At 48.2% G+C, this 15759-nt stretch overlaps 1 protein-coding gene across 9 annotated transcripts in view; it reads left to right on the top strand.

The window, feature by feature from the left end:
* Window positions 1-14714, top strand: part of STAU1 (staufen double-stranded RNA binding protein 1) — a 52794-nt gene extending 38080 nt beyond the window's left edge. For 5 of the 9 annotated variants that reach the window (XM_011225193.3, XM_034640910.1, XM_019799760.2 and 2 more), the window contains 8 exons: window positions 4821-5051; window positions 7011-7154; window positions 9150-9296; window positions 10468-10543; window positions 10739-11058; window positions 11672-11794; window positions 12540-12625; window positions 13211-14714. In XM_011225193.3, coding sequence (XP_011223495.2) covers window positions 4821-5051; window positions 7011-7154; window positions 9150-9296; window positions 10468-10543; window positions 10739-11058; window positions 11672-11794; window positions 12540-12625; window positions 13211-13226 — 1143 coding nt within the window. In that variant the 3' untranslated portion in view covers window positions 13227-14714. Of the gene's footprint in view, window positions 1-4820; window positions 5052-7010; window positions 7155-9149; window positions 9297-10467; window positions 10544-10738; window positions 11059-11671; window positions 11795-12539; window positions 12632-13210 lie in introns of those variants that run through there. The other 4 variants (XM_034640914.1, XM_034640915.1, XM_034640912.1 and 1 more) reach the window with 4 other exon arrangements.
* Window positions 14715-15759: the final 1045 nt, after the last annotated feature.

Genomic DNA, 15759 nt, shown 5'->3' on the forward strand with positions numbered 1-15759 from the left:
CCTGGCACATACTGGATGCTCAGGAAATGTTTGTTGAATAAGTGAATGGAACAGTTATTTTTTTTACTGAGTTTTTTATAGTAAAATCGGTCACATAGAAATCTGGGTTAGAAGTGTTTAATAGGAGAAGGCAGGAGCCTTTCCTATGGTTCTTCTGAAAAAAATGTATATAGCTTGACTTGATAAAATACATAGTTTTTTTTTTTTTTTAAAGATTTTATTTATTTGATTTATTTGACAGAGATAGAGACAGCCAGCGAGAGAGGGAACACAAGCAGGAGGAGTGGGAGTGGAAGAAGCAGGCTCATAGCAGAGGAGCCTGATGTGGGGCTCGATCCCATAACGCCGGGATCACGCCCTGAGCCGAAGGCAGACGCTTAACCGCTGTGCCACCCAGGCGCCCCAGATAAAATACATAGTTTTAGTTAAAAAGTGTGATGGTGCGGATTGATAAAGTCACTGGGAGGCAGTTGTGACCTTGCACTAAATCCATCGTGGGTGGGCCTCCACGTTTAGATCGGTGGGCTCTTGATGTGAGTAGATGATGGAATCATCTCCGAGAGGCTGGTGGGGCTGAGTGTTTGGGAAACCAGGCTGTCAGGGTGGGAGGTGGTGTGCGAGGGGCACCTGGGAGCCCCGCAGTCCGTGTGCGGGGGCCCGAGTCAGCTGGGCCCTCCCAGCCGACCTCTTCCTCTGGGAGGCAGTGAAGGCCGCTCTCCGAGGGGCTGCAGGTTCTCACCTGGGGAGCACAGCACCGCTGTTCTGGGGCTCATTTGGTTTTTCTAGCCATTTTTTGAATATTTTATTTTGAAAAATTTAAAACCTATGGAAAAGTTGGAAGAATGGGACATGAATTTCTCCTTCAGTGGGATGTACTTAGTGATTAACATTTTACATTTGCTTTTTTTCTCTGTGAATGTACGTATTATTTTCTGTCCCTTCTTACTCTTGCTTGGTCATTTGAGAGTAAGTGGCAAGTGTCAGTATTCCTAATATTTCAGCATGTATCCTTTAAGGACAGGACATGATCTTAAATAGGCACAGTCTAATGATCAAATACAGGAGACTGTGCATCACCAATTCTTATGTAACGTACAGCCTGTATTCACATTTTGCCGTCCGGCCCTCCGCTGTCCTTTCTGGTGTGTATCATTCTGGCGGCAGCACAGGGTCACACCTGCAGAAGCCGCTCTCCTTTTGTCTGTTAACAGTTCGCAGCCTCTTGACATTTTTTAAAAGGTACTTTGTAGAATGGCCCTCAGTTTGGTCTGATTGTTTCCTCATGATTAGTTTCAGTTCATGCATTTTCCCCTCAGGACACCACAGAAGTGGTGGTGGCTCTTCTGAGCCTCACGAGGCCATTTTCCCCGTGGCTGTGACCTTTGTTTCCTTGGTTTACACCAGCTTCACCTTAAGGAGACTTTCTTTCTCTTTGCAATGAATCCATATCCTGCACGGAGATGGGTGAAGGTTATGCCCTAAGAGATTTCCGCAGTGATTCTCCTAGTCACTGATGTTTCTTCCCAGCATCAGTTACTGCCATGGTGGGTTTTCTGCCTTCCCGAGCTGACACTCCCCAGGAAACACCCCACCTCCGGACACAGATTTTTATTTAGCATAGGTCCACAGCTGCTTTTTTATTCCAAGTGTTCCTTCAGTTACTAGGGGGGCGCCTGGCTGGCGTAGTCGGTGGAGCAGTGCAACTCTTGATCCTGGGGTCATGAGTTCAAGCCCCATATTAGGTGTAGAGCTTACATAAAAAAAAAAAAAGAAAGAAAGAAAGAAAGAAAGAAAAAGAGCCATGGTTCATTTTTACTGTCATTCATTTTGATATTCAGATCGCCATGCAGCTGGCTCCTGTGTCCTTTGATATTCCCCTGTGGGGGTGGTTTTGGAAGGGGGGGTAGTTTTTTTTGAGGCATAACTTATATAAAGTAAAATCCACCCTATCCAGGTCTGTGATTTGATGTTTTGATGAATGTATACAGTTGTGGAACCACCACTGCAGTTAAGACCTAAAACTTCTCTAACCCCATAAAGTTACCCTGAGGCCCTTTGCAGCCAGTCCTTTTCCTCCATCCTCAGCCTCAGGCAACCACTGATCCAAGATTTCCATCCCTACGATTTTTCTCTTTTCAGGATGTTACAGAAATGGAATTAGAGTTTATGGCCTTTAGTCCGGCTGCTTGAACTCAACGTCACGCCGCTGTTGAGGTGTCCATGTTGTCCCGAGCGGTAGTTCCGGTCTTTTTTTTTTTTTTTTTTTTTTTAAGATTTTATTTATCTGGGGTGCCTGGGTGGCGCAGTCGTTGAGCGTCTGCCTTAGGCTCAGGGCGTGATCCCAGCGTTATGGGATGAAGGGGAAGCTGTGCTTTATCCATTGTCCTGTTGATGGACATGTGAGTTGTTTCCACTTTGGAAACTTTTATGAATAAAGCTGCTAAGGCTTCTTGTGTTACACATGTACCCAGAATTGCCAAGTCAGGGGTAGGTGCTTAATAAAAATTGTCAAGCTGGGGGTGCCTGAGTGGCTCAGTCAGTTAAGCGTCTGCCTTCGGCTCAGGTCATGATCAGGGTTGTGGGATCAAGTCCCACATCAGGCTCCCTGCTTAGTGGGGAGTCTGCGTCTCCCTCTGCTTCTCCCCGCTGCACATGCGTGTGTGCTTGCGCACTCTCGCTCTCTCTCAAATAAATAAAACCTTTAAAAAAAAATTGTCAAGCTGTTTCCCAAAGTGATTGTACTAGCTAATACTCTGACCAGTTGTTCCACATCCTTGTCAACACTTGATACTGTCAGTTGTTTTACTTTTAGCCATTTTGGGGTATTGTGTATATTGCAGTATTTCATTGTGATTTCAATTTGCATTTCCTTGATGACAAATGATCATTTTTTCATATGCTTATTGGCCATTTAGAGATCTTGTTTGGTAAAGTACCTGTTCAAGTCTTTTTTTTAATTGGGTAGTTGACTTACAGGGGTTATTTCAGTATTCTGGATATAAACCCTCAGATACATATATTGCGAATATTCTCCCCCATTCTGTGGACTCCCTGTATTTTCTACATGTTGTCTTTTGACGAGAGCAATTTTTAATTTTGAGGAGCTCCAATTTTGTTTTCTCTATGGCTGGTACCTTGTGTTTTCAAGAGCTCTTTGCCAACTGCATGCTCCGGGTCTGAAAGAGAGAGAGAGAGAGAGAGAGAGCGCGCGCGCGCGTGCGCCTAAGAGGGGGGAGGGTCAGAGAGGGGAAGCTGATTCCCTGCTCAGCAGGGAGCCTGATGCGGGACTTGATCCTGGGACTCCAGGATCATGACCTGAGCTGAAGACAGTGGCTTAACCAACTGAGCCACCCAGGCGCCCCATTCCTGTGTGTTCTTCTGAGAGCGTTAAGAGTTTTAGCTTTCACATTTAGGTCTGGGTTCTGGCTCCAGTTACCTGTTGTTTGTGGTGGAGTTTGAGACTGGTTCAGCTTTTCTTCCACGTAGGTATCTAGTTGCTTTTTTTTTTTTTTTTTAAGACTTGATTAAAAAAAAAAAGCCTTTTGATATGCTTTGGTATGTTTGCCAGAAGTCACTAGACCAAATGTGTGCAGGTCTGTTTCTGCATTCTGTTCTGATTTATTGATCTCTTTGTTTGCCTTTAAAGAATCCCGTGAGGACATCGTTGCTATAACTTTATAGGAAGTCTTGAAATTTGGTAGTGTGAGTCCTCTTAGTTGTTCTTTTTAAGAGTGTCTTAGCTAAACTAAGTTGGGTTCAATTTTTATTTTCCTTCTGTGTGATCCAATAAGAACTTTACTTAGGTTTCGGTTCATGTTCAGTTTTAGTGTTTTTCTCCCATCTTTGTTGACTTTCTGTATTTTTAATATATAAAACACTAAATGCTTCTAAAAGTCAAAACTGTACAAAAAGATACATTCAGAAGTGTCATCCTGTCCCTGCTCTTCCCAGCCCCTCCCACATGCTGTAGGGAACTAATTCTCTCCGTTTCTGCTTTATCCGTCCTGTGTTTCTTTTTGCAAAAATAAGCATATAAACATACACGTGTGTAATGTGTGGGTATATATAAATCTTTTTTTTTTTTTAAGATTTTATTTATTTATTTGACACAAGCAGGGGGAGTGGGAGAGGAAGAAGCAGGCTCATAGCAGAGGAGCCTGATGTGGGGCTCGATCCCACAACGCCGGGATCACGCCCTGAGCCGAAGGCAGACGCCTAACCGCTGTGCCACCCAGGCGCCCCTTATAAATCTTGTTTTTAACACAAAAGTTAGGGTACTGTACAAACTCTTTTTCAGTTTGCTTTTTTTTTAACTTAGCGTGTATTGGAAATCACTGTCAGTGCTTAGAAATTTCTCATTCTTTCTTATAGCTGCATAGCAACCAGTGTTTCATAAGCTCACGCTTGGCTGGAGGCTCAGAGCAAATACTAAACTTGAACTCTTTGTGTTGCAATTATTTCTGGACTTCGCTGGGACAGCTTCCTTTCTGCCGTTTGCTGTGGATAACCCAAACTCAGGACAGTCTGTGACCCTGGGGAGACAGGAGCAGTTCTGCTAGGAGGGTGGGAGCAGAACTTGTTTCCCTCTTTATTCCATGCTAACTGTGTGGGGGACTGACCAGACCCAAGAACATTAACAAGTCTGAGAAATAAGGGAAGAAGAGCATTCAGGATTATCACTGTTTACTTTTGCTGACCTTTACGCTGCCCATTGATCAGGTCTTGTCCGTACCTCCCTCTTCCCTGCGGTTCCTGGGAGGTCGTGTGCTAAGCAGTGTGTCCTGCCGCTGGCAGTAAGTGTCTGTCACGCTTTCACTCAGTCTTTCCCTCTGAAACAGGTTGCCCGGGAGAGTGGCCCACCCCATATGAAGAGCTTTGTGACCCGGGTGTCAGTTGGGGAGTTTGTGGGGGAAGGTGAAGGGAAGAGCAAGAAGATCTCAAAGAAAAATGCTGCTATTGCTGTCCTCGAGGAGCTGAAGAAGCTACCACCCCTGCCTACAGTTGAGCGAGTGAAGCCCAGAATCAAAAAGAAAACAAAATCCATAGTCAGGGTAAGAACCTTCTCGATCGAGGAGGGTATTTCCGTTGCCTGTAGACAACTGGTGGGGGTGGAGGGAACGTTAAAAGGTTTACTAGGTTGCTTACCCTAGTGACGGGATGGGTGCTGATGTGCCAGCTGCCGGGCCTGGTGTGGGGGCCACCTTGTGTAGTTCCTCCCTGGAGCCCCCAGTTAGGCGATGATGCGGACGCCAAGGGGCATCGGTGGAGGCACCTGCAGCGCCCTTCTGCAGAGAGAATGGCTGAAGTGTCCTTCCTCCATCTCGTCCACCGCTGCACTGGTGCGAGTGTGAAGCAGATTTGTGGAAGAAAGACGTCTGGGGGCAGGTGTAGGAGTGAGACATTTCAGCCAACACCTCCTTATTCTTTTTTTTTTTTTTAAGATTTTATTTATTTATTTATTTGACAGAGATAGNATTTATTTATTCGACAGAGATAGAGACAGCCAGCGAGAGAGGGAACACAAGCAGGGGGAGTGGGAGAGGAAGAAGCAGGCTCATAGTGGAGGAGCCTGATGTGGGGCTCGATCCCATAACGCCGGGATCACGCCCTGAGCCGAAGGCAGACGCTCAACCGCTGTGCCACCCAGGCGCCCCTCACCCAACACCTCCTTATTCTTTGGAATTTTTTTAAGCCATGTCAATGGACTGTCAAAAATTCTACTAGCCCCCTGCTCCCCCAACCAGAGAAGGGCCAGGAGTCCATTTGGGCATATTGAGGAATACTAGAGTCTGTTCTAGTATGATTGTCAATACACAGTTTTGACCCTTGAACAGCACGGGGGTTAGGGTTGCTGACGCCCCCAACCCAACCCCACAATGGAAAGCCTGGATTTAACTTTTGGCTCCCTGAACACTTAACCACTGATGGCCCACTGCTGACCAGAAGCTTTACCAATAACATAAACAGTCAATTAATACGTTATATATATTATATATTGTGTTATATGTGCATGTATTAAATGCTGTATTTGTACAGTAATCTGGAGGAAAGTGAACATTATTAAGGAAGTCATAAGGAGGAGAAAATATACCATAGTGTAGTTACCAAAAAAATCCACTTCTAGGTGGACCTGCACAGTTCAGACCCTGTTGTTCAAGGACCAGCTGCAGTTTCCCGCCCTGTCAGGACCCTGTGCCCGGGGTGAGCGTGCTCTGTCCCACAGCAGCTCCCGTTTGCTCTCAGCAGATCCCAGAGACCACCCCACATGAGTCGGGGGCCACGGGTCCCTTGGTGCTGAAGGTGGCCACTGGGAAGGAACCAAGGGATTCTTAGGTTCTTTCCACATGGTGTCCCCTTGAGGATATGTGTTTTGTGTGTGGTTTTTTTAAAAATAGTTTCTGGATTTTGAGTCCTTGTTAAGAAATCTGGGGACCAGTTTTTTTTTTTTTTTTTTAAGATTTTTTTTTTATTTATTTATTCGGCAGAGATAGAGACAGCCAGTGAGAGAGGGAACACAAGCAGGGGGAGTGGGAGAGGAAGAAGCAGGCTCACAGTGGAGGAGCCTGATGTGGGGCTCGATCCCATAACGCCGGGATCACGCCCTGAGCCAAAGGCAGACGCCTAACCGCTGTGCCACCCAGGCGCTCCGCGGGGGGACCAGTTTTAAAACACAGACTTTTGGGGGAATTTTAAGAATAGTGTTCTGTATTTTTTTCTCTCTTCATCGTCAAGCTGAAATTTATTGTTAAAAAGCAGACCTTTCGGGGTTGCTCGCCTGCCCATAGTGGGATATTGATGTTGGTTTGCCATGAAGACCTTTTAAAGTCACCTCAGAGCAGTCCTAGGAAATCATTAAGCATCTCTTAATTTTAAGGTTTAAGAAAGATCTGATTAATTCTGGGCACTTAGATCAACATAAGAGTAAGGTGGTGTCGTGTCCTGATCTCTGAATTGGGGAGGTCCTTTCTGTGGCTCACATGGCCCACGGTTTCTGCATTCATCGTTCTCAGCTACAGGGCAGCACAGACTGCAGCCAGGGGATGAACCCGATTAGCAGACTGGCCCAGATCCAGCAGGCGAAAAAGGAGAAGGAGCCAGAGTACCTGCTCCTCACAGAGCGAGGCCTCCCACGGCGCAGAGAGTTTGTGATGCAGGTAGGTCCGTGCGGTGGGCGGCCCTTCTGTGACCACGCCCCCTCGCGGCCAGACAGGGTCCGGGCGCTGCATGCTGTCCCCAGGAGGCCAGGTCCAGTGCCCTGGCCCGGTGGGCCCCGCTCCCTGCCGTCAGACATTAGCAGTATTAAGACCATATTGCTTGTAGTAATTTGATGCCTTAAAACGTGTACTTGTGTGCACATCCCCCGGGCTGCTGAATCCGCAGGTAGGAGCGCGGACACGTGCTCCAGGTCATGAGTGCTAGGGCAGTGGGGTTGCGGGTGAACATTTCTCTTCATTACATCTCCTTGAGGGTTTGTATTCTTTGCAGAAGGTAAATTTTATAAGTTCTATCAAAGGATCTGTTCCTGTTTCTCCTAATCCGTCTGTAGAATCTGGAGTCTAGGGTTGGTCCTCCGTAGATTGGGATTACACTTTGGATTAGTGCAGAATGGTTTCCCTGTATTTATGAAACAGTTACTCATATGGGCAGCCTACATTGTGATTTGAATTTGATGGTGTTTTCTGATGAAAAACCCAATACTTAACTCTCGTGTAGCAGTTTATGACTTTGGAAGCACCATTACTTAGCCCGGTGTGTTCCCCCTACCCAGTCAGAAGGCAAGAAGGGTCATGGTCCTTCCGGGCTACAAAGGAAGATGGCAGCGTGCTGAGAGTAATTTGGCCAGAATCAAAGCTGGTAGATGGCAAGGCCAGGACTCACCCGCAGAGCCCTCTTCACAGGCCGGGGAAGGGTTCCTTGAATCTCAGTTCTGTGACATGGGGCTTTTGGTCTGGTTGGAATAGGACTGTAAGCAGTGGTGTGTGCTGGAATATGTGTGACACTCAGCTCTCTGACGGGGGAGTGGCTGGTGGGAAGGGGGCGTGTGTGTGTGTGGACATGTTACGCACATAAACTACAGGTTGGGTACTGTACAACTGTCGCCGACAGGATGGGTAGCACGCAGTTGACAAATAATATATAAAATACGTAACGCTCTTTACTGTCGGCTTCCGTCTGTCACGTCAGTGTAGCTGTCGCTGACAGCGTGAGGGCCACGCGCACAAACGCCGACCGTGCAGTTCGGGCAGGGAGGCTGCGCGTGCTGTCGGGCAGAGGAGCGTGGTTTGGTCGGAGAGCCGCTTGGTGCTTTTTTTTTTTTTTTTTTTTTAAAGATTTTATTTATTTATACGACAGAGATAGAGACAGCCAGCGAGAGAGGGAACACAAGCAGGGGGAGCGGGAGAGGAAGAAGCAGGCTCATAGTGGAGGAGCATGATGTGGGGCTCGATCCCGTAACGCCAGGATTACGCCCTGAGCCGAAGGCAGACGCTTAACCGCTGTGCCACCCAGGCGCCCCCGCTTGGTGCTTTTGTTTACGTGAACGAGATGAAAGTAAAACACAAAGACACGTTAGAACGTCATTTGTGAACAGTGAGTGACTTTGTTGAATCGGATCGTCTTCAAAGATGGGACGAAGGCTCCCATTTCTGGCGCGGCTCCGGGGCCCTGCTGCGGACCTGGCGTGCTCACCGGCTTCGTTTGCAGCCACGCGTCCGCATCAGCCTTTCCTCCCTCTCATAGGTCTAGAGAGACAGCCAAAGCCCCGGAGGCGCGTGTGCCGCCGCCAGGTGCCCGCAGGTTTCCTGGGGTGACCGCTCCGCCTGTCCCGGCGGCCCCGCAGTCCCGGGATGGGCAGCGCGCGAGGAAGCTCGGTAGCACAGATGCGCGTCAGGTGGCATCCCCTTAGGAAGTGAGGAGCTTTTAGAACGCCTCACCGCGGTCTCGCGGTCTGTTGGAGTGCTTCTGAGCTTCTGTGATGTCGCGGCTGACCGCAGCACTCCAAGGTGCCGCGCATCTGTGCCAGCCCCCGCAGGCGCCCCTGGGAAGCTTCTGGCCACTGTTGGGTTCCTGTGCCCGCACGCTGCTGCCTGACTAGTCTTAATGCTAAAGGTGTGAGCGCTGCTCTGAGTCCTGACTTCGTCTTCATGCAGGTGAAGGTGGGAAACCATACCGCAGAAGGAACAGGAACCAATAAGAAGGTGGCCAAACGCAACGCCGCTGAGAACATGCTGGAGATCCTTGGTTTCAAAGTCCCACAGGCTCAGCCCACCAAACCAGCCCTCAAATCAGAGGAGAAGGTGACTGCTCGGGGCTCTGTGTCCTTGCTGTCTAATGGCAAGATGACGTCCTCGCCTCATCCTAGGGGACTCTGGCAACCTGCAGGGCCAAGCTTCAGGGCGAGGCTTCATCCTCCTGGCAGGAGAACAGCCCTGCTGAGCGGCGTCCTATCTGTTTGGAGCATTATAATGTGGTCAGAAGGGGAGTTGCATGTCCGTGGCTCCGAGCGTGGCTCTGGGTTAAGTCGTTCTTGTTTCCGTATCTTTGTGGTCGGGGACGCTTTACTGGAGGGCAGCTCGCTCCTTTCCCCTTGGAGGAGGATGGGCGACGGGGCTGCAGATGAACGTGTCTGGTACTGCCCTTGTGCTCTCACAGTGAGGCCCGCCAGCCTCAGGCGTCTGCCAGTTGGGGAGCAGGCTTTGGGTTTTCTGGGACACCGACAGAGTGTGATTTATGGAACAGAACTCGTAGTTTAGATTCAGGATTCTTTTTTTCTTTATGAATTGAACACTAGATAGAAATGTTCTGCCAAGATTGGTAAGAGTACCCTCAAGCAAGTTCTTGACTGAGCTTGTTGCCCCTGAGAGGTCCCGGGATGGAGCCCCTCCCTGTGCCAGCCGTGCCGGCCGCGGGCCGGGACAGCGGTCAGACGTCGGCACAGAGCCTGGACTTGGTTTTTAAAATCTGGTAGAGGATTCCTAACATTTACCTTCTCGGAAAGGAGACCCATGTTTGACAAAATTCTTCTCTCCTAACGTTTCCCCGTGTTTGTTATCTTTGAAAAAGTCACCTTTTCTTGAATTGGATATTAGTTCCAGAAAAGAGTCTTTTAGCTTCTAAAAGCTTCTTTCCCCACCTTGGGCTCTACCAGTCTAGCATCTCTGGCTGTCTGGTTAAGCGTTCCTGTCCTCCTGTGAGTGCTGAGCGGAGGTCAGCCCGAGGTGCAGGGGCACTGTTAGCTTCCCCTGGTCGAGGATAGGCCGTGTTGGCGGGAGTGGCTCTGGGGGAGGGCAGGGGGCTGCTGGGCGGTCCGGTGTGGGGCTAGGGCTTCTCTGCTGATGACCTCTTCATATTTCAAAAGGTTACAAAGCACAGATTAATGCTGGTTGGAGTTTGTATAGTTTCAGTAGGAACTAAATTTGCAACAGTTTGATTTACGCTCATGGCCCCTTTTTTTTTTTTTTCTTTAAGACTCCAATAAAAAAACCAGGGGATGGAAGAAAAGTAACCTTTTTTGAACCTGGCTCTGGGGATGAAAATGGGACTAGTAAGTGTGATGTTAATACTGTCTTGATCTGAATGTGATTCTGGGCTTTGCGTGGTTCCCGGAATGACGAGCAGTGCTGAGCTCTGTGTCCTCCCTGTGCCGTCGAGTGCCCAAGGGAGAGCCAGCGGGTTGGAAAATGTCTTTCCCAGCAGAACATGTGGCCTCGTGTTGATCTGTCTGCATGTCCCTCCCTAGGCAATAAAGAGGATGAGTTTAGGCTGCCTTATCTTAGTCATCAGCAGCTGCCTGCTGGGATTCTTCCCATGGTGCCCGAGGTCGCCCAGGCTGTAGGAGTCAGTCAAGGACACCACACCAAAGATTTCACCAGGGTAGCTCCGAATCCTGCCAAGGCCACGGTAACTGCCATGATAGCCCGTGAATTGTTGTATGGGGGCACCTCGCCCACAGCCGAGACCATTTTAAAGAATAACATCTCTTCAGGCCACGTACCCCATGGACCTCTTACAAGACCCTCTGAGCAGTTGGACTATCTTTCCAGAGTCCAGGGATTCCAGGTAACTATTAGTCCAGAGCTGCGCGGTCTGGACCTCAGTGCAGTCATCTTTTTTGGGTTTCTCTCAGAAAATGAGCCTTGCACCTTGTTTATTAAATCCAGGTCTTTATGTGGAGGAAGAGGGTGGAGGGCACGTGGTACCTGGTGGTCCTGAGGTGGGTGGAGGGAGTTCAGGAAGTATAGGACAAGCGTCGACAGTAACAGAATAACCTCGTCCTTCGCTAATAAACTTTTAAAAAACCCAAGCTAACCATAATAACAAAGCTTCTCATCTTAGTGATAGTTACAGTGAGAATAGATTCAGTGTTTCTGCCTAGTAGGAAAGGACACGGCTTCTTTCAGACCAGGTGCTTGGTACCCCCTCCCCCCAGACGAGGGTTTTTGGGTAGACATCTAGGTTCCTGGAAGATTTTGGAAGCTGGGGCCTGGGTCTGTTGCCTGCAGCTCTCGGCGCCCCTAGCAGCAGCCCCTCTGATGGTCTTGCTGACTGAGCAGGAGTCGGTGGGGCCGTGTCAGGCTGAGAGCAGGGAGAAAGAGAGGTCCTCTCCCTGTTTGCTGGGCCCCGTGCGTATTCGCCGCTTCCCTACCTGGCCTCAGTTTTCTTTTCCCTTCAGGTTGAATACAAAGATTTCCCCAAAAACAACAAGAACGAATTTGTATCTCTTATCAATTGCTCCTCTCAGCCACCTCTGATCAGCCACGGCATTGGAAAGGATGTGGAGTCCTGCCATGACATGGTACGTTCCCCAGTGCTCCTGGCTTCTGCCTGTTGCTGGCCTTCGGAACACAGGAAAAGGGTTCTCCCGTAGACTTTGGTTGTTTTAGAGATTTCTTATTTTTGAAGGTTTCTTCCCTAGTTTATTGGATTGGTTTTTCATTGTTTATCAGAATTCGTCAGCTTTAGACACTCCTTCCCGTCCCTGTACTGACCTGGGGGGAGGGCTTGGATCCGGGACCACCTCCACGAGCTGTGTCCACTCATGTCCTCCCAGAACAGACCATGGGCCCAAGTTCGGGCAGCTATAGAAAGCCCCTTACTTCGGTCTTTTGTTCAGGTGAAACTACCATTAACAAGAAGTACAAAAAAACTGAGAAAACTGAGAAGAGGAATTGATTAATCTAGGCGAACTGTGGGATACCCACCTGATGGGATATAATGCGTCTGCCAAATTAGCGTCTTTAAAGATAATGTATTCTAACAAGGGAGCACGACAGGTTTTTGTTTCCGTGCAGGATACAGAATGTGTAGTCTAGTACCATACAGTTAAAAATATTAGCAGAAAATAGAAAATTAACAGAAGTTGTGATTCAATGAGGTAAACATAGATAATTTATATTTCACACCGAAAGTTCAAATATTAAGGGAAAGTGTGGCTTAGTGGGACTACCTGTTTTTGTCCCTTGCCTCCTTGTTCAAACAGCGTCTTGTGCTGTGGCCCCAGGTGGCAGTCGTGCTCTGACTCTTCTTTTTTTCCCTGCCAGGCTGCACTGAACATCTTAAAGTTGCTGTCTGAGTTGGACCAGCCGAGTACAGAGATGCCAAGAACAGGAAATGGACCAATGTCTGTGTGAGTGAGCTGATTTACTGGGAAAGGCAGTTCTGTTCCTCATTTGCATTAAATTCAAACCCTCTGCTCAGCTCAGTAGAGAGATACTCCCCTCTATCACTTTTTGTCCCTTTCCCTGAAAGGTTTCCAAGTTGTGGGCGGAGCTCTACATTTTCAAAAAAAAAAAAAACTTGAATAGGTAATACATTCACAGTGTTCAAACCCCACAGTGATTTTTCAGAGATGCCCGGTGGTCAGTCTTACCCCCCACTGAGCCCTCACCCATCTCACTCTCCCTGCCCCCACCCAGAGATCACGTGTTTATTAGTTTCTTTTGTATCTTTCCTGTGTGTTTCTCTATGCAAATACAATCCCGTATTTCTTGCATTGTTCCTTTTCTCCCGGAGTTCACGTACTGCTCGCACATTCTCCTCATTGCTTTTTTCACTTGGCGGTCTGTCCGTAGAAAACCGGAACCCAGTGGTCATAAACTGGGGCCTGTGGTATTGGACTTTAGTGTCTGCTGATTTCTTCTGGTTTTTAACATGGGTTAAACTTTCTTACATTTCAAAACTGGCATCATTTTCATTTTTTTCTTCCTTGAAGGTGTGGGAGGTGCTGAACCTTTTCTGGCCATGAACCGTTGTAAAACCCCAACATATATACTGAAAAACTGCTTTGAGAATTTGGAATTTCTGATACCTCCAGTGGGCTGAGAGACGTGCTGGGTAAAGAACCAGAGGCGGCAGTGGTGACGAAGGCGGGGACACAAGGAGGCGGCAGTGGCTGCACTCGCGGGTGCTGTTTGTCCCCACACACAGGCAGCTGCTGGGGGGCACGGCGGGGCCTGCCAAGTGACCCCGGGCCCCTCGGTGCTCAGCTGTGGCCGCTGCTGTTTGGGCTGTGTGAAGGAAACTGGAAACAGAGCACGACCCTTTCTCAGAGTGGCTCACTCAAACCCTTGGGACACACCCTGGACACTCACGCCGGGGAGCAGGGGCCTTAGACCAGCCCCAGAGCAGAAAGCACCAGAGAAAATCAAATGCTTCCTACTCAGCGCCAACTAACCGTTCTAGCGTGCTATGCCCCCCCCCCGTGGCACCCACACCATCACCACTGCTTTCTCTCCCAAGAGATACATATTCTTAGTTTTATTATTTTCTTTTGATTGAAATGACACTATATAAATTTTCATCTAAGAGTTTCTCAATTGTATCTAGTTACATAGCACAGTTTAGAAACTTGTCTGAGACTGACTCTACCAGTAATCTAATCAGCAAAGATCATATCCATGTGTATGTGGTTATACGTTTGGACTTTATTGGACTAACCCAGGACCATCTTAGTGATGCAAATTGTGTGCCCTCTGGTTTAGCTGAAACAGTCCTGGACTTCTCAGAGTCCTTGATGAAGTCTCCCACGGTTGTATAAATTGGACAATTTAGGAATTTTAAACTTTAATGATCATTTGGTTCCTTTTCTATTTTATTTTTGTTAATGCAACAGGACTTAAACAAATGAACTTGGATCTTTGTTTTAAAGATTATTAAAAAAAAATTGTGTGTATATACATACAGCTCTTGAAGACACGTAGCTTTCACTACACTACAGGGTGTGTTCTCCATGTAGTACGTATAAACCCGCAGATGGATTTCCTTGAGTGCTTGGTACTGTTGATTACATCTCCATGTAGGGCTGAAAAGAATGACCCGTGTTTATCTCTGAAACCGTGTTGCTTTTGATGTTGTGTTACTGTGCACAGAAGCGTGTGCAGTTAAGGTCCTGCATATGGTGCAGATGAAAAGCAACGTAGCCTTGCGAGTTAAGTACTGCTTCGATTCATTGTTTACGCTGGAATTTTTTCTCCCCATGGAATGTAAGTAAAACTTAGTGTTTGTCACCAATAAATGGTAATACTAAATTTTTTTTTGTTAATTTATTCTCAAATGCCACTACTGCTAGGTTGATTCCCTCCCAACCTGCCTCCTACCCTTTTTTTAAGAAAGAAAGAAAAAACTTTGTAATGCTTGTGACTTCTGTTTGGGCAAAATTCTGAAGTCCTGAAATAACTTTATATCAAACCATTGATCAATAAACAGCTACTAATGAATTTTTGGTCCTTTCGAGCAGTAACTAAAGAAGTGAGGGAAGAGGTGAGTGAGGGTGTGGAAGTTCGGCGTGTGGGCGCCCAGGCGAGGGGAGGTGCCTCTCCTCCGGACCAGACACTGTCACCCAAAGAAATGAGCCCGAGGAGGAGAGATTCCCGACACTTCTGGCAGGTGCTCTTGCACTCCGAGGAGTCAAGGTGAGGCACTGCGGTCAGGCCTGGCTGAGGAGTGGGCTGGTGGCTTCTGGCGTGTATCTGTGGCAGGTGCTCATACAGATGGTTCACGCTTACAAACCGGCCTGTGGGCGGGGCCGCCAGAACGACAGCATTGTCAGGACGTTTGTCAACACTTCCCCAGTCCTGGAGTCAGCCATTTCTCCAAGGAGCTCTGGTCCCGTTTAGTGACGACAGCATCTAAACACCAAGGTGGGGGGGCTGGCTGGGCTCAGTCCATAGAGCATGTGACACTTGATCTGGGAGCTGAGAGTCTGAGCCCCACGCTGGGCATAAAAGATGACTTAAAAAAAAAGCCAAAGAAACCACCAAGGTCTGGGCACCCAGAGCACTCACTGCTACTTGGGTGTTTTCTAGGCCTTCTGAGCAGACGGCAAGCAGAGAGGTCTGTATCGGTGCGCACACGTGCGTGTCCATGTATACACATGTTCATCTGGTTAGCGTATGTGTATCTGGAAGCCCTGCGTTTACACTGATGCCAGCACCCTGGGGTTCTTCACAGCCCTCCTGGTTTTAGTACCTTCCCTCATTTTGAGATTGTAGCCAATCTCCCGGCCTCCGCAGCCACCTCCTCCGCACTTGCCCCCGCCACTCGTGCCCAGTGTCTCGCTGGCAACCTCCACGCTGCAGAAGGACGATGGAAGAGGATGGTGCAGTCTTTGAAGTAAATCATGACTTCTAGTTGGCTCTTTGGCCCTGACTGCCAAAACTCTAGCAAGGCGAAGTCTCCCCTTGATCTCAAGGATGGCCTAAGGATTTCTGGTTTCTTGGAAAGCCTGGTTTTCAAGGGTGATGCACCTTTGGCTGTTTTGGA

This window comes from Ailuropoda melanoleuca, chromosome 13, assembly GCF_002007445.2.
Source record: "Ailuropoda melanoleuca isolate Jingjing chromosome 13, ASM200744v2, whole genome shotgun sequence".
NCBI lineage: Eukaryota > Metazoa > Chordata > Mammalia > Carnivora > Ursidae > Ailuropoda > Ailuropoda melanoleuca.